The 18,840-nt window shown below is 46.4% G+C and overlaps 1 protein-coding gene across 3 annotated transcripts in view; it reads right to left on the bottom strand.

Annotated features, from left to right (window-relative positions):
• Positions 1 to 18,840, bottom strand: part of PPP2R5D (protein phosphatase 2 regulatory subunit B'delta) — a 58,117-nt gene that overhangs the window by 6,016 nt on the left and 33,261 nt on the right. For 2 of the 3 annotated variants that reach the window (XM_083605194.1, XM_083605195.1), the window contains exons 9-15: positions 18,713 to 18,821; positions 16,901 to 16,954; positions 11,242 to 11,412; positions 10,232 to 10,359; positions 8,802 to 8,903; positions 3,985 to 4,057; positions 1,038 to 1,154 (exon numbers count right to left, since the gene is read on the bottom strand). In XM_083605194.1, coding sequence (XP_083461320.1) covers positions 1,038 to 1,154; positions 3,985 to 4,057; positions 8,802 to 8,903; positions 10,232 to 10,359; positions 11,242 to 11,412; positions 16,901 to 16,954; positions 18,713 to 18,821 — 754 coding nt within the window. The remainder of the gene's footprint in view (positions 1 to 1,037; positions 1,155 to 3,984; positions 4,058 to 8,801; positions 8,904 to 10,231; positions 10,360 to 11,241; positions 11,413 to 16,900; positions 16,955 to 18,712; positions 18,822 to 18,840) is intronic. The other variant, XM_083605196.1, reaches the window with a different exon arrangement.

Here is an 18,840-nt window from a genome sequence, read left to right on the forward strand (position 1 = left end):
TTGTCAATTCATGCAAAAACGACTAAGCAAGTCTGTTTGGTTTTGTGCAACTGTGCAGTTCTCAATTTCTTTCTTTCTTTCTTTCTTTCTTTCTTTCTTTCTTTCTTTCAGAAAGGACATTGGAAAGAAGCAAAATACACACTAGCGGAGCTTTGGGGTGGGGTGTGTGAGCAGGAAATAACACTTGCATGGCAGACAGTTCTGAGGGCATGGGACAGCCACTTGCCGAGAAACGCAAGGTTTGGCTTGCACTTCAGCGGTGGTTTAATGAAGAAATGGTCGGATCCTTTGTGAACTAACACCATGCAAACATTTCCAGAGAGGCAGCCGTGTTGGGTCTCTTGTAGCAAAAGCAATAGAGTCTTGTGGGACCTTAACAGACTTGCGATGTTCACTACGGCACAAGCTTTACTCATGCCCACTTCGTCAGCTGCATAAAGCGAAACCTTAGTTGGAAGGTATGTGTTGGGGAAACTGGCATGGTGGGATCGAAATGAGACCAAAAAAAATACAGTCTGTGACAATTAAGTGTTTAAATCTATATTAAACAAGCACAGCGTTTAGCAGACTGGTGTCAACTGCAGAGACTGGAACCTCTGGCAAGGAAACCACAACTGTTTCTTGGGACTGGCTCCTTACAAGGTGTTAGGTCAGCAATTGCCACAGACCTCCCACCACACATCTGTTAAGTCTTTAAGGTACCACAAGACTCTGGCGATGGGTTTGACGTCATGCAAGTCCCAGCTGCCGCAAGCTGCAGTGTGCAAAGGCCCTCCAATCTAAATGAGCCCAAGACAACTGAGAGCCAGGAATGAAGTCCCCGCCCAGCCTCCCCTCCACTGCCCTCTCTCACGGAGAAAGAGCGGAAGGTAGCCTGAAGGCCTACAGCCTGCCTCTGGAGGTGGGTGGTGAGGTCTCTTATTAGGGAGAAGAGGCTGCTTGCTGGCGAGGAGTTCCGCTGGTCACCAAGAACCCTTCTGCCTTTCACATTACAGAAAAGGACTCCTGACCCACTGGAGGATATAGAGATGAGTCACCTGCACAGCCTCCGTTTCCATCGTTTTCTTCAGTAGCTGTATGTCCTCTGCAGTGGGGGTCTCCGTCTCCATGCAATAAACAGGAGGCAAGGGTGGGGGGGCGCAATACATGGGGTACTGCAAGAACACAGCACATAGAAAAATGGGAACGCAAGCTCAGCAACTCAAGTACTGAAACGCCGAATGTTTAAACACATATATATGTAGGTTAAGTGTGATAAAGCACTGGAGGAAAAAACAAAACCCCTTTGCAGCTCACGCTCTCCCTTCTGTGAAAATGGCACAAGGGATTAGAAAAGGTTAAAACTTTTCTCCCGGTTCCCTGCAGCTTCCATGCGGGATTTCTCCTCTCCCCCCCCCCCCTTTTCTGAATTTTGTTTTGTCAAAATGGCATTGGTGTCACAAACTCCAATTAGAATGGATTATAAAATTCAGCATGTCCAAGGTAGTGAGAGGTCTAAATGACCCCAAAGTGGCAAAAACTCTGGTTTTTAACATCACCACAGCCACTTTGCATTTAGGTAAGAGTTGCTAACCATTATTATTATTATTTGTTGTTGTTGTTCCTACCTTCAGGAAGGTTTGGCTTAAAGGGGGGAAAGTGCAGAGGTGCATAAGGCCCTGCTGGAATTAATACTGAGGATTTACTACAGATCCTAGGGAACAAAATGCATTCTACTGAGCGAGACAGCCAGCTCCGTACTGCCTGCACAGACTGGCTGCAGCTCTCCAGAGTTTCAAGCAAGAGACTCCTGGCAACGCAGAGGACTTGAACCCAGGACCTTCTGCATGCAAAGCAGATGCTCTAACCACTGAGCGATGGAGAGCCCTTCCGCTATGGGGATCAGACCAATGCCATGATTCAGTGTAAGACAGCATCCTATTTTCCTACAAGAGCAGTGCTATAAAATAATATTTCATTTAAAATTTCATGTTTTTAAAAAATGGGAGGGGAAAAATGGGTGGGTTCCACTACAAAGTCCTGCCAGCAGAAGCCCTCACAAGGACTTGTGCTTGTGCAACAGGGCCTTTTCCCTCCCCCCCCCACACAAACTGGCTTGGGGGTGGTTGACAGGACCCCAAGAACAGTGCATTTGGAGGAGGGGAGGTTTGTTTCATCTGGAAGCTGAAATGCTTGTTCTGAGGGAATGTGTGACACTGAATTCCTCCCTAAGGCAGAACGTATCAATTTGGCTTCCCGACCTGATTTGTAAAGCATCACACTTTTTAAAACCGCAGGGCTTTAAAACTGAGAAGCACACAGATGAGCACTGAGCACTTTGAATCTTTCCTAAATCACACTCCTTCTGACACAGATGGCTTATATAAAGCAGGAGCCAGGAACCTGTGACCCCTCCAGATCTGGCGAGACTCCAGATCCCATCAGCCCCAGCCAACAATGTACAAGGACGACGAGAGCTGGGAGTCCCACAATATCTGGAGGGCCACCGGTTCTCCCAGGGCCCTGCAACAGAGTATTTCCTAGCCTGGCTTCACTGATTGTGAGAAGAAAGAGCCCACTTTTATGTTACTCTAGTATCGAGATATAAGGAGCTTCCGCTGAGTAACATGCAAAAGGGCACAGAAGCGTACCTGCAGGCTGTGCTGTTCCCTAATTATGTTTTCTTGATGCTAACCACTTCTGTTTCCAAAGGTCACTGCTCCAGGGAAGGGCCGTAGCTCGGGGGCAGCGGACAAGTTTTCCGTGCAAAGGTCGTTTACATAATAAAAGATCCTGCTTGTTTGCTAAGATCAATGGCAGAGGCCGTCACGGAATCCTCACAAGAACAGTCAACTGGGCTGGTGAGCAAAAGGGAAAGGGCCTTCTTGGTGGTGGCCTCACAGTTGTGGAACTCCACTACTGTAGAACTACTGAAGACTCCTTTCGGCATCATCCTTCAAACGTGACTCGTCTGCCTTTCCGTAACAAAGTGCTTTTACACCACTGATTCCCAAGATTTGGTGCTTCCTTATGTTTCTGGAATCTTATGTTTAGTATTCAAAATGGGCATCAATTGCATCTGTGGGGGCTGTGCCCTAAAAGGCAGCAAATAAATGCTATAAATAAAGCAATGGTCCCAGGTTGAATTACTCGCCTTTGCAAGTAGGGGTGCAAAATGCTCTTGGCCTGAAACTCTAGAGAGCTACTTCCAGTCAGCCTAGACCAGGGTTGTCAACCTGGTCCCTAATGCACACTAGTAGGCATTTCAGGATTCTAGGTGGGCGGTAGGGGGTTCTACGGCACAAGCTGAATCCTCCTTCCATCGAGAACTGGTGGGCAGTAAGGAAATTTTACCATCAAGAAAGATGCATTGGTGGGTGGTAGGTATAAAAAGGTTGACTACCCCTGGCCTAGACAATACTGAGCTAGATGAGAGCTGGCTCAGTATAAGGTCCCATGTTTGTTCTAGAGATATCAGAACTTCCCAAGCTATGAAGCAGGCATTTAGTAACCATATTTGAAATGAGCAAACAGAGGTGACAGGAGCTGATTAAATACCTGGATGTTACTTTGCCAGGAAGTGAGAGAGAATTAAAGTGTGTGTTTTAGCAAATACCTCGTGGAGACATATCTACCGTCCTCAACAAAGGAACCATTGGTCTTGTTATTTATAATCTCTTATCTTCTGCATCTGACAAGAATTGCCATTTTACAGACGAGGAACTGAAGCCAACTCCACCAGGGCCATGCAGAAATTTAAAACCACAGGTCCTAGTGCAGGGACAGCCAACCTGGTGCGCCCTTCAGATTTTGCTGGGCTCCAATTTCCGTCGGCATGTGCAACAACATCTGGAGGGACACAGGTTCCCTGTCCTAGGCATAGTTCAATGCTTATTCACCGGAGCAAAGACATAGAGTTTATCGTTAAGGTAACAAGTTTGTGGTTTGGTAACCTAAGAAAGTACACTACCAAAATATCTTTCCTCTGTTGCTAACAACTATTACCTGAGGATTTTGGCGGGCCAGCTCCTCAATCTTGTGCCACATCTCTTCTCGTTCCTTCAACCTGAACCGTCCTCTGAAGACGAAAAGGAATTTATTTTAGGGTGGGTGTTATCTTTTTTATTTAGACATTTAACCTGCACCCTCCCTCTAGTTAGACTTTTAACCTGCGCCCTCCCTCTAGTGCTCTGGCCGAGTTATGCCATTCTTCAAAACCCAATCAAATGCTCCACATTAAACAGATATATTAAGTAATTAACTGCCTTCCACACATATCAATGTACAAAAAAAAATTAAAATAGCCAAGCAGTTAAAAACACAGCAAACAACAGCAGGTGTGTGTGTGTGTGTGTGTGTGTGTGTGTGTGTGTGTGTGTGAATGCAAAGTAGACACCCATGGCAGAGACCCATTCATCCAGATGGGAAAGCCAATGGGACAAAAATGTCTTCAGTTGGTTTTGGAAACTGCAGACAGCCTGCCTGCTATATCTCAACAGGAATGCTATTGCACAAAAACAGGGGCAGCTCCACTGAAAGCTTCCCTCTTGTTCCGAGTTACTGTGGACTGGGCTTCCGTTATCTTTGGAACTTGCACGAGGCTTCCTGCAGGCTGCCTACCAAGAGGATTCAAATGTAAACACTTCTACCCTGCTCTTTCCTTTTTTAAAAATTAAGATGGCTGAGGAATCGCTCAAGCCGCGCCTCAAAGAGACAAGTTCGTTCCCAGCTGATCCTTTCGCCTCAGATTACTGAGGGACCGCAGTCACCCGATTTACCCATATCTCCAAGCGTAAGAGTCCTCTTAGTTCATGCCCTTTTCATAAAGGAGGCACAAATCCCTAATCTGTGATCTTCCCCTCTTTCTTTCTTGTGGCACAACCCCAAGGAGCCCACCCCCTCCACTTCCCAAGGCTTTGTAGTACCTCATAGGTCAAGTTCTCCTTTGCACAGAACCGAGAGCTTTGCAGAACAGGGAATGCCAAGTACAGTTAAGCCCTTAAGTCTGGCAGTTTTACTGGGGGCAAAGAGTACCTAACAGGCTCAACCCTGTGCTTGTTCAACTTGCTCTGAAAAGCTTCTGCTTCCAAAAACTGGTTGCTGGGGGTCACAAATGGGTCCTGTTTGCAGGCTTCCCGTAGGCCAGCGTGAGAACAGAAAGCTGGGCCAGATACATCACTGGTGTGATTCAGCAGGGCTCTCCTTGGGTCCTTACAGTGGATATAAATATTTAAGGTAGCCACATGACTCTTCCTTTGTTGCTTTTAGTTTAGAAGCCCTGTTGGGTTCAGTGGAGTTTATTCCCAAGAAAGCATCTACAGGACTGCAGCTCAGCCTTCTCAATGGGGACAGAGCACAATGGGATGGCATTCAGTGGTGGCTTTACACTACATTGGTACCACAGGTTAAGAACTTAATTCGTTCTGGAAGTCCGTTCTTAACCTGAAACTGTTCTTAACCTGAGGTACCACTTTAGCTACTGGGGCCTCCTGCTGCCGTGGCCACACAATTTCTGTTCTCATCCTGAAGCAACCTGAGGTACTATTTCTGGGTTAGCAGAGTCTGTAACCTGAAGCGTCTGTAACCCGAGGTACCACTGTACAGTGGTACCTCGCAAGACGAATGCCTCGCAAGACGAAAAACGCGCAAGACGAAAGAGTTTTCCGTTTTTTGAGTCGTTCCGCAAGACGAATTTCCCTATGGGCTTGCTTCGCAAGACGAAACGTCTTGCGAGTTTGTTTCCTTTTTCTTAAAGCCGCTAATAGCCGCTAAGCCGCTAATAGCCGTGCTTCGCAAGACGAAAAAACCGCAAGACGAAGAGACTCGCGGAACGGATTAATTTCGTCTTGCGAGGCACCACTGTATTGTAAAGCGCTTCGGAAGCATTAGGCAGAGCATCCAATTTCTGCCAATCCTCCTTGCCCACTGACAGCCCCAAACACCTTCCAGAAAAGCTGCTGCTGAGGGTTGTGGAACCTTGCAGGACTACAAGAGCCTACAGGGCAGAGGGACTGAAGGTGGTGGCGAACAGTGGCAACTGAGGGCCCTACCTTATGAGATTTCCACTAGCACAATGCCACAGCTGGGTAGTTTAGCTAAGGTTCTTGCTGGGCTTAGGAAGCACAGTGTTATGGTAACCCCCGTTCCTTCGAGAAGATTAGCCCCAGAAAGTATCTGCTCCGCCCAGTAACCAACAGGGTGTCTCTGGGCTCCATCTTATCGCCTGTGCTTTCTAACATCTTACACTATGAGAAGTCACATGGCTGCGGTGTCCCCAGAATGTGGCTGGCAGGCTCCTCTGTCTCTTGTTTGAATCCCTACTAATCCCAAGGAAGCCTGTGAAGTCTCAAACAGGTGTCTAGAGGTGGTTCAGAGGTGGCTGAGGGCAAGCAAGCTGAAAGGAATCCAGATACGACAGAGGTATTGCGAGTGCCGAAAACAGCCAAAACTTGAAAGAGGTATACAACCACTCCTGGATGGAATGGTGCTTTTCCCTGAAGGATAAAGCTCACGGCTTGTAAGTTCTTTTGAACTACCTGTGGAAGCGCCGTCAGCGAGGCTACTGCAATGCATTCCACGTGGGGCAGCCTTTCAGAAAGATTCAGAAACTTCAAGCGGCTCAGAATGAGGCCACTCAGATGTTGGTAAGGGCCAGGGGGGTCAGAATACGCAGCTCCAATATTGCATCAGTTGCTCTGGTCGCTGGTGTATTTCTTTTGCTACTGATATCCCATAGGGCTGCAATGGGGCCACCTGAATAAACCTGTTTGCGCTTTAAAATCAGCCCTGAGCCGACTGGTTAAAATCTAATAGGCTAGCAGGCATAATAAACAGGGTGTTCTCGCAGTGGTCCCTCCCCCCTTTGACGAATTCCTTTCTGCCTGATTTGCCTGTGGCTCTTAAAACTCCCATTTCTTTCAGGTAGCTTTGTCTTAAATGTTCTTTAGGTGTTGCTCATCCACCATCGTTTTCAAGGTGTTTTATGTGGACACCTGTGCTGTAGCCCCCGTGGAAGCTGCTTGTGCCATAGCTTCCATAGACCACACCTGGCAAAAAGCTCAAAAAAGGCACCAGCTCACGTCTGGTCAGCTGCAAACCAGGTTTTATTCCAGAAAACACTGATTTACTCTTTCTGCTTTTACCTCTGGTGAACCACATTCCAGCCATCTTTCAGTCTTTCAGAAGACTCATAGAGGGCTGCCTCAATATAGTCCTTTCTTGAGTGTCCCAAGTCTCCCTTTTCCAGTCCTGTCTCCTCGGAGGTAAGTCCCAATCCCCAGGGACAGGCAGTTCCTCCCAGAGCTGAGGCTCTTCCCCTTTAAAGCCCTTTGAGGCTTGGGGCCCTCGTATCTACGGGACTGCCTCTCCTCGTATGCCCCGCAGAGGACCTTAAGGTCCATGAATAACCATAGTTTAGAGGTCCCGGGCCCTAAGGAAGTCAGACTATCCTCCACCAGGGCCAGGGCCATTTCAGTGATGGCTCTGACCTGGTGGAATGTTCTGTCCCATGAGACTAGGGCCCTTCAGGATTTAACCTCCTTCCGTCAGGCCTGTAAGACAGAGCTATTCCGCATGGCCTTTAATTTGAATTCAGCCTGATCTTTTATTTACCTTCTCTTCCCTTCCCCTCCCCACAGCTGAGACCCCACAGCTAATTCTCCCCTGACCTCCTCGTGGCCCAGGTAGGACCAATTCAGCCAGCTAGCCCTGGGGATTATCTAATTTGAATTTTATTGTTATTCATGTTTTTATACTGTATTTTATGCTACTTTTATATCTAAGTGTCTTAAAGTGTTTTAAATTTGTTGTTAGCCGCCCTGAGCCAGGTTTTTGAACCGGGAAGGGCGGGGTATAAATAAAAAAATATTATTGTTTATTAAAGAGGAGTATTCTGCCTCAATGTCCTTGCCAGGGTTAAATCCAGGGCCCTATGCCTCCCCAGGAAGCAGTGGGGCTAGATCAGCACAGGCTGTTAGTATTCCCTCTCTGACTTAGGAGAACAGCATGAAGAGAACTTCCAAAAAGGAATTTCAGCCTGCATTCTCCCAACCTCTGTAGAGACACATAAATAAGCATCCAACTAGCCCAGCCTGTTCTCACTGTGTCTCCATGGGGCTTCTCCCCCTTCTTCTCACTCTCTAAGGCTTTTTATATCCTCCCTCGTCTTCCCAGCCTTCATCCTGCCTAAGGCACAGCAGCTAGGCTCCTTTCTCTGCCATGAGGCAGCTGATGGAGAGCATCTTGCGTTCCTTCTCCCACCAAGCAATGTCCAATTGTGATGTACTTCAGGTCCCATCAGCCCCAGCCAACATAGGCAATGGTCAAGGATGATGGGAGATTGTTCTCCAGCAGTATTGGGTCCCCTGCCCAGACCTCTAGGTGAGGTAAGGGAAATGACCCCTGGACGGTTAAGTCCAGTCAAAGGCGACTATGGGGTTGCAACGCTCATCTCGGTTTTCAGGCCGAGGGAGCCAGCGTTTGTCCACAGACATCTTTCCGGGTCATGTGGCCAGCAGGACTAAGCCGCTTCTGGTGCAACAGGACACTGTGACGAAAGCCAGAGTGCACGAAAACGCTGTTTACCTTCCTGCCGCAGCAGCACCTATTTATCTACTTGCCGTGCTTTCAAACTGCTAGATTGACAGGAGCTGGGACAGAGCAATGGGAGTTCACCCCGTCGCGGGGATTCAAACCGCCGACCTTCTGATCGGCAAGCCCAAGAGGCTCAGGTGGTTTAGACTTGGTAGCTGCTGTCAAGTGGGATGGCCCCACGAGTCGCAGGGTTAGCTGCGGAGGGAGTTTCCCCAGCCACAAGTACTCACTTCTGCTTCTCTGCCTTGTACTGCTGTGTGCAGTCGTCAAACAGCTTCTGGTTCATCTCCATGAACAGCTTCAGTGCATTGTAGATCAACCCATGGATTGTCCTTTAAAAAAAGAAGAGGTGGAGAATGGATTAGAAGGTGGGGAAACTGCCCTTGCACAGAAGAGATTTAATGGACCAGGACAGTAAACTTCCAATACCTGATATAAAAAGGAAGGATAGCTTCAAATGCCAGGACACACCCATTTATCCCCCACTGCCCCTAAGAAGACCGACAGAAATCTGCAAGTCAGGGTGGGGAACCTGTAGAACTCCAGAGGATATTGGAGCCCAACTCTCATCAGTCCCGGTCAGCATGGCAAAAGGAGTGATGGGGGCTGGAGCCCAACGGATCCCCCATCCCAGTTATAAATTGTTGTCATGGTTGAGAGACAATGGAGTGCGCCTCCAGGGGTGAAGTCAAACCACTGCATTAGCAGCACCCAAGTGACCTCCCTGGGGTGCAAGCCTGGGCAGTGTATATGGAGGCCAACGCGGCGTAGTGGTGAGAGTACTGGACGAGGACCTGGGAGACCAGGGTTCGAATCCCCACTCTGGAGTTGCTGGAAGGAGGCGTACAAGGCACCATCCAATCATCCTAGGGACTCCACTCCGGATTTGTGCAGGGTTTAGTCCTTAAGGACTTTTCTTCTTCCGAAGAAATCCCATAAGGCAGTGGAGGTTTAGGATCAAGAGTATTTCTTCTAGATGGGCTCCCTTCCCTAGTTGATCCGCAGAGTGTTCGCACTTTGCGGAACAGACCTCAGCAACTCAGCATTTTGGCTAATCTACTTTATTTACATATAAACACACACGGAGCACCGCAACATGGCTCCCTCTCTCTCTCTAGAATCAGACAGCAAAGAGAAAAAGAACAAAGGACAATAGTCCCACTTCACAGAACACAGTAACACAAACATCCTGTCTCCGTCACTTCCCACTCTATGGAGTCAAAACATACACCGTCATGTGAAAGAAAACAATCCCATGACTGCAATCATGGAGCAGGAATTCTAACATTGAGACCCATCGGCTACCCTCGCTAGGTTTAGCTGGCCAATCAAAGCCGTTTCCCAGAATATGGCCATTACTGCATGCTGACAGCTTCTAGGAGCCACAGGTGAGAGCTGAGTGCAGTGCGGGGACCAAAGGTGGACAAACCACATAAAACTCCCAGTTACAAATGATCTGGTAAAAAGAATAGACTCAAGGGGAGGCAACCTATTCCATACGCCCATGAATATTGCTAGCAATCATCGTCATCAGAGCCCTTTTCTTTCTCCCTCCGCCAAATTTTGCATGAGCGGCACCAATAGGCCGTGGTAGAAGAGCAAGGCGGAGCTCTCTCAGTTGTACTTCCACTCATGCCCAGTGCACACAGAAACAACCTACTTGTTCCAATGACTTTTGGAATTCTTGTAGAGTGCCGGGAACATGATGGGGAGAATTTTGGCTGCATTGTCACTGATCAAGCTCATGATGTATTCATTGTTCCAATAGTACAACGCCCTCTCGGCCACCTGTACAAATAAAGCAAAACATAACTTCTGAAACAAGAGAGACCTTTTAAAGGGGGAAGCAGGTAATGCAATATGAAGGTGAATTAACAAAAACCTAGGGCCCTTATCACAAGCAGAAACAAATTCATTCTATTGTCTGCTGTGCAAGCCACATCTGGAGTACAGTGGCCTGTTCTGGACACCACATTTTAAGGAGGACATTGACAAACCAGAACACGTTCAGTTGAGGGCAATCAGCCCAGTGAAAGATAGCTGAAAAAGTTGGGTGTGTTTAGCAGGATCGAGAGGAGCATAGAATCATAGAATAGAATCATAGAATCATAGAGTTGGAAGAGACCACAAGGGCCATCGAGTCCAACCCCCTGCCAAGCAGGAAACACCATCAGAGCATTCCTGACATATGGTTGTCAAGCCTCTGCTTAAAGACCTCCAAAGAAGGAGACTCCACCACACTCCTTGGCAGCAAATTCCACTGTCGAACAGCTCTTACTGTCAGGAAGTTCTTCCTAATGTTTAGGTGGAATCTTCTTTTAAGAGATTAAGGCAAGGCATAATAATGACCTTCCAGTATCTGAAGGACTGCCACGCAGAGGAGGGAACATCAACTTCATTATCTGTTGCTCAAGAAAGCAGGACTAGAATGTGTGCAAATAATTTCAGCTAAATTTTGGGGGGAACTTCCTAACGGTAAACACAGCGAGATCATCTGAAGTGGGCCACTACACTGATGAGAAAGGCGTACTTTCCAATTGAGCTAGCTATAAAAACTTTCCCTGGATAATTGCTCATCTTGTGCACCAACATGCTTCAGAATTTCAGCGTTTCCCTCTGCATTTGAACAGAGACTGGAGCTGTTGCCAGCATCCTGAGTTTCAAACCTACCTGGAAGTGTGGGCTGGAGACACACTTTGCCAGTTGCCTGAACAGGGGTTCCATAACCTTCACAAACTCCGAGGGTTCAATGACATCTAATATTTCTTCCAGCTCATTCAGGAACATCACCTCCTTGGGACTGTGTGTTTTTGGCCAAAACTTCAGCAAGCCCATAATCACCTGAACAGATGAAGAAATGAGATTTTATGAGTGTTAGAGAAACAAGCAGGAACATTTGTTGGTGATAGCAACAAGAATTTTAAGTCCGGAATAATTTTTTTCCCCCCAATAGTGAAATCCTGAGGCCAAAAGATAGCAACTTATCCAGGACCTTTATCCTCCAAGCTTGTTTTTTAAAAACATGCTTAATTAGTCAAAAGGCACAAGATATAGTGTTGATTTACTTAATGTGACATAATTAGTGCACATACAGATTTTTGAGAATTTTTTTATTTCTGTTGAAAGCACCGTATTTTTTGCTCTATAAGACTCACTTTTTCCCTCCTAAAAAGTAAGGGGAAATGTGTGTGCGTCTTATGGAGCGAATGCAGGCTGCGCAGCTATCCCAGAAGCCAGAACAGCAAGAGGGATTGCTGCTTTCACTGCGCAGCGATCCCTCTTGCTGTTCTGGCTTCTGAGATTCAGAATATTTTTTTCTTGTTTTCCTCCTCCAAAAACTAGGTGCGTCTTGTGGTCTGGTGCGTCTTATAGAGCGAAAAAAACGGTAATTAATCATCACACACAAGGTGAAGAAGGGGAAGACAGAGGAGGGCACAAGCCTGAGGCTTATTATCTGCCTATCCGTATAACTCCAAACCATTGTTTAGTGTTGCATCTGAGCATATCCTGCATCTTACACTGCATTCCAAGAGGAATCCACAACAAGGGGAGCATTTCATAAGGAGGTATGCTGCTTTCAATGCAAAGCTAGAAAACTCTAGCTGCTTCTGTGCTGCTCAGCCCTGTAAGCTTCAATTAGTTTCATGAATCAACTATGGTTTTAGTTGTCTATAAATGAAAAGGCTATTTTTAATCAAGGAGTGAAATTTAACCAGAAATCCTGGTAAGATTAATCTAACCAGTAAGAACTTGGGACATACGTTGTTTTGTTTAAATAATGCTTTGCTTCTGGTGTGTGTCTGTCTGTCACAGGAAATGGCAAACATTCCATATGACCTTCTCTTCTGGTAGCTATTGCTTATTGCACTGGAAGTTTGTACGCTTTTCTTAAAGTGTCTCAAAAAATGCAGCTTGTATTAAGGTTTCAGAATTGATTAAATAATAAATCAGTTAAAAGGCAGGTGGTTGTTCACCTAAACAGTCTGCAGCTGGTTTACACCCTCAGTGCTTGTCTATGAATGCTTCTCTTGCAGTCATCCTCTTGACTGCTTGGAAGAGAGATCTGCCTCAATTTTTAATCTGGCCCAGAAATTAATATTGCTGCAGAATAGTGTGTGAAGCAAACGTAATAATGCGAGGTCAGTCACATATTTATCACTGCAACTTTAAACAAGGTCTATGTTATGCAAACGTGCTCCTTCCCTAACCCAATTTCAGTCGCTCTACTTATGATTTAACACCAATTTCGTAGAACCTGGAACAACAGACAAATCAAGTAATCTAAAGACAATCTGCTGCACTCATTACACTTGTCAGCAGCGCTAACTGAAGTATCTTTTTCCCTAAGCTTCTATGCTTTCAAAGAACGTGCCAAGAATACTTTGCAGCGGCCCACCCTGATTTTTTCCAGGGCGTCAGTGCAATCAAAGTTCAAACCACAGATCAAAGAAGGCAACAATGCAGTTTCAGGAAGGACGGCAGCATGTCCTAAGTCACAAGGATCCAAAGGGCTTCTGGGAAGTGTATTGCCAGGCATGGCAAAAAAAAGACCAGCCAAAGAGTAGCTTGCCTATGAGATAGGAATTTTGAGGTCTTAATATGGTAATGTTCATAAGCGTACCAACCAAGCACGTACAGCACAGGAAGACCGACCTGGAACCATTTTGATTCCTAAACTGAGCAAATGTTTTCTCTGCAAGGTCAAAGTGGGAAACCTCCCCATTGTCTTTTCCTTCACAAATCCTGTCTTAAGAGTATGTCTGTGTTTGAATAGGGTGTGAGCCTGTAACATGGCCCAGGAACTAAGTATTTATCATTACAAAAGAGTAGCCAGGCTCCCCAGGAAATCCAATCAAGTAACCTACCAGACAGGAGATAAACAAGGACAGGAGAAAAACAACATTCAAAATTTCTGTTTTAGACCACTTTTTCTGTGATGTAGGTATGATGTATCTAAGGGGTGGTCTTAGGTTACACCCCTTCTGTGATGTATGTATGATGTTTCTGGGGGTGGTCTTGATCTACAGGGTGGCAATTTCAAAAGTCTTTTAAGGCCTTGCGCCCCATTTTTCTGGGTTCCTCCTCTCTCCTGCGGGTGAGGGGAGCACCCTGTTGCAACAGATCAATAAAGATCAAGCTTACTAGCTGCTTTGCTTCTCAATATTCTCTGGTTGGCCTCTGTTGTTCTCTCCTACCAATAGGGAACCTATGTAAGGACTCTATATGGGCTCTTGGATACCCCATAAGGGAAAAGGGCAATTTTTGTTTACAACACCTATTCTAGCTTTCCTGATTTGGGTCCACATATCAAAACCAGCAGTAATTCTAATGGGAGCGCATTGGATCTTTCACAATTCAAATGAGAAGTATGAGGAATGACTTAGCCCCACACATTTTTCTGAAGGGTCCCTACATGAGAGTCACAGCCACATACTCATCTAGGTTTATGCAGCCTTATATGGTATAACTATACAACAATCAATGCAGATCTCCATGTGCTGGCTTTTCAGCTAGAAAATGTACCCTTCTTTCGGAGTGACTTTAGCTGTGTTTTCCTCAAAGTTCTACTGTACTTTGCAGAACTCGCACACCATTCTTTCAAAACAGAAGCGCCTTGTGTCTTCAGTGTTCCTAAACTCTTAGCTTTTGGAGCACACAGAACAAGATCTTCTTCAGCATTCTTCCCAATGCGCTTCTCCAGAGTGACCCTAGGAGTCAATTTTCGGGGGCTGACTCTCCTCTCTTCACTCTGATTGGCTCCCATAAGCAAAAAAAAAGGGTGAAAGGGCGTCTTCTTATTGGCTAAAAAGCTCCCCTTTCATGCTGATTGATGGCTCTAGGATGCTGGTGACAGGGATGGCTGCTGCAGAAATAGTAACATCTCCAACTCCCATTGACACCACACCATTACACCTCTGTTCAGTGTAAGTCAAGTTCCCTATGCTTTTTATGTTCACAGGGCAAACTACTTTTAAGCCATTTGTGTTGATAGTGAGATAAGCTTGCATTGTTTTGCCACAGTCATAAACTCCACAGTACAATAGGTCAACAGTGCAGAAGCGGTTTGAACTTTGAAAAACCAACTTAACTCCTTATTTACAGAATGTACACACCGGACTTTCTTTTCTGGCACACGAGCAGCCCTCAGAGTAATTACAACCATACAAACAACACAATAAAAACCAGTAACGTGAAAGAAGTGAATCCTGATTACAAAAAAATAAAATAATCACCCAGCACTCTCAAAAAATAATCAAAAACAAAATTTAAAAATTCAAATCAGGGTCACTAAACAGTATTCGCAACCCTCCAGAACAAAAGAATGCCTCCTCAGATATTGTACCCTGAGCCCATTTATGGTTTAAATAAGATCTATCACCCGCAATCTGAAATGGGCTTAGATATTAACTGCAAACATAGATGCATAATCTTACTTATACGCCTGCTTTCCAGTTTAAACCACACTCAAGGCAGCTTACAACATGCAAAAAACAAGTAACAAAAAGTGGTCATAAACAGTAAATAAAATATTAAAAGATGCACAACCGAACTGAACGATTTCCACGCAAATCCCAAGGATCTAAAATGAAGATACAAAATGTCAGGGAAGAGTTAGAAGTTTTCAGTTTATCAGAGGGAGAAAGCATTCCCCAAGGGGGGAAGGAGAGCAGAGAATCTAATAGAAGGGAGCAAGAGGAACAACAGGGAGGGACCGGCTGTTCACAGGAAAGGCAAGGGTTAAGTTCTAGCTCACATTCGGAGGAGGGGAGATACAGGCCAGCTCTAGCCAGGAGGGTAGAAAAAAGAGCGGGAAAACGAAGGGAAAGGAGCCTTCGCCATTTTGAGGGTGGCTGGTCACGGAGAAGCAGAGCTCAGAAGGTATCTGAAATAAGTGACTCTGAGGAATAATATTTAAGAACCATTTATAAGATTGTTTTGTTAATACGCAATAAAAAGTTATAAAAGAACAAGAAGCGTTTGTGTGGTGATCTGAAGAGGACAACGACCAGGCCTGACACAAAAGACCAACAGCAAATAACCCCCTGCCACAAGCCAAAAAACAAACAAACAAAAAACCCAAACAACACCCCAGCCACAAAGAGTGAGCAGCGTCAAGGGCGCCAGCAAGATCTGCAATATAATGCAGAGTGCTGCCGTTCAAAGTGCCAGCCAGCAAGCTCTGCCTTCAAAGGCTACTCCACTCCATCACACCTACCTCTTCCTCCCCCCTTTATTTTCCCTCTCCCATTAAAGTCTGTGCTCAAGCAAACGCTGGGTTTTCCCCAAGCCAGCTGACAATTCTCTTTTGTGAAAGTGTGGTCTCCTTTTGGCTAGGTAAGGAAAGGCACTCAGAGAATGAGTCCGCCATTAGTATACAGAAATCTCCAAAGGCCGCATGGGCACCATGCATTTAAAGCGTCGTCGTATGTCATCAGTCATGGTTTCCCCCTAAAGAATCTTTGAAAGTGTCATTTGGTTACAGGTGCTGAGAGCTCATAGGTTGACCCCTATTCCCCTTACAGAGCTACAATCCCAAGTGTGGTTTAACAATCAATCCCTCTTGGCAGGGAATTCTGGGAATTGTAGTGCTGTGGGGGGAATAGGGGTCACCTAAGAACTCTCAGCACTCTTAATTGTAAAAACGGAGCGCCCTATATGCATTACAATACTGTGACACCAGATGGCGCTGTGGTGTCCCGCCTTTCACCAACGGGATTTCCCTGTATGACATTTACAACGCATTTAACTGAATCGCTTTTTTGAGCCTAGGGCTTGCCAATCAGAAGGTTGGTGGTTCGAATCCCCGTGACGGGGTGAGCTCCCATTGCTTGGTCCCTGGGCTCCTGCCAACCTAGCAGTTTGAAAGCACGCCCAAAAGAAGTGCAAGTAGATAAATAGGTACCGCTCCGGCGGAAAGGTAAACGGCTTTTCCGTGCGCTGCTCTGGTTCACCAGAAGCGGCTTAGTCATGCTGGCCACATGACCCGGAAGCTGTATGCCAGCTCCCTCGGCCAGTAAAGCGAGATGAGCGCCGCAACCCCAGAGTCGGTCACGACTGGACCTAAAGGTCAAGGGTCCCTTTACCTTTTAAATCCACCCAGTCTCAGAAGCCTTTTTCCCCTCCAGAGATTACTGTCTCCTAACATCTCTCAGCACCCTTAATGAACTATAGTTCCCAGGATTCTTTGGGGGAAGAAGTCATGACTGCTTAAGGTGGTATGGTCCTGCTTTATACAGTGCAAACAGGGCCTAACAGCAGCAGTGGGAGGTTTCCATACGAAGTTTCCAAATATTCTTCCAAGGCAGCCCCACCCAGAGGTAGCACTTACCGGTTCGGTCAGGCTGCTGTCTTTCTCCAAGAACTGCACCACACAGTATGCCAACTGCAAGGAAGAGCACAGTACAGTCAGAACTCCAGGCACTATGGAAACGGCAGAGGCAGGCAGAACTTGTGTGGTATCTGAAAGTATTTATAACCAGCCTTCTGATGAGATGGCGCAGATGCAAGTCAGCTGCATCCAAGCCCACAAATCCAATGCTGCAAGCCTGCGCAGAGTTCTACGAGGGTTCAGTTCCCTAGAATTGGTGAGATTTATTTCCGTGCCAAGAGAAAGTTGTCCGATCGCACCACTTCCATGTTTGTACATCAACTGAAAATAGGCGCCTTGAACAGCTTTAGAAGGGGATTAGAGTCCCAGGGTATGGTTTGGAGCAGGAATGGGGAACAGGATCCAGCCAGACCCCCTAAACCCCACCCTGCCAGCTGAAAGGGGGTCAGCCACCTTGGAATACCATTGACAATGAGAGCCAGTGTGGTGTAGTGGTTAAGAGCGGTAGACTCGTAATCTGGTGAACCGGGTTCGCTTCCCCGCACCTCCACATGCAGCTGCTGGGTGACCTTGGGCTAGTCACACTTCTCTGAAGTCTCTCAGCCCCACTCACCTCACAGAGTGTTTGTTGTGAGGGAGGAAGAGAAAGGAGAATGTTAGCCGCTTTGAGACTCCTTTGGGTAGTGATAAAGCAGGATATCAAATCCAAACTCCTCCCCCCCCTCCTCCCCCTTTGGTATCAGTATGCAAAGATGAAATTTGGAACGGAAGACCCCTTCAGAGACCTCGCTCCCAGGGAGCCCCCCACATGCAAAGGAACGATCAGGAGCTCAGTTTAAGCTCCCGATTATTCCTCTGTAGCTGTGTCCTCACCTGCCCCACACCTGATGTCAGGTGCATGGGAGAGATGAGCATGACTGGGGGGTGGGGAACGGCCTGCGGGCAAGAGGTTCCATGCCTCTTGTCCGCCACCCGCAGAACGAGTCTGCCCCTGCGGCTTGATGGAGGTAGAAACTGTCTCTCATGCCTTGTTACACTGCCGTTTCTATGGGGATATACGCTCGGTATTTATTACCCCTGCTATGCAAAAATCTCCAAATGAATCCGAACTTCAATGTCTAAAATCCCTGGTAGAGGACAAGGATCCTGAGATAACGCTAAGGGTAGCCAAATTCTGTGTGACTGCCATAAAACTTAAGAGAACAAACTGTGCTATCATAATGATTAAGGCCTTAAATGATAATTTTATGTTATATGTTAGTGACTAAGTTTTAATTTATATATTTTTTAACTGTTGCTATATCTGTATTGTCCCTGTTATACCTAATTGAAAGTTCAAATGTATCCCTATTGTGTTTTATGACTTCCTTGATATTGTATGTGGGCTGGAGCTGGTCTGTGACCGAAATGATAAAATTCATACTTGTCTGCCACCTTGCAGAAGCTAAGCAGACCCGTGTTAGGTCACTAACTGTATGGAAGACCACAAGTACGTGTCGCTGTGGGTTCCGTGATGGATGAAAGGCCGGATACAATTGTATTTTAAAATATATATATTTTAAAAGACTACAAATTGATGGGTTTATCACTATGATTGATATGTCTGTATGCCAACCCCAGGTTCAGAGACAGAAAAATCTCTCAATACCAGCTGCTGGGGAACCCAAGTACTGTAGAGAGACTGCTGCTACTGAATAGGACGCTGGACTAGATGGGCCTTTGACGTCATCCAGCAGGGCACCTCTTCGGGTCTTAAACCTGCCTGTCATTTTATAGCGAGCACAACACACGTTGACTGAACGTGCTTCTTACCTGGGGGTGGTAGACGCTCAGAGATTTCACTTTGTGCAACGGCAGCAAGACCCGGATGAGGAACATCTTGTGCTCTTCCTTCAGGGGCAAAGCAAATCCATTGATTATACTGAGGAGAAGGGAGAGAA

This window comes from Podarcis filfolensis (genome assembly GCF_964270895.1).
Source record: "Podarcis filfolensis genome assembly, chromosome: 3".
In the NCBI taxonomy this organism is placed as follows: domain Eukaryota; kingdom Metazoa; phylum Chordata; class Lepidosauria; order Squamata; family Lacertidae; genus Podarcis; species Podarcis filfolensis.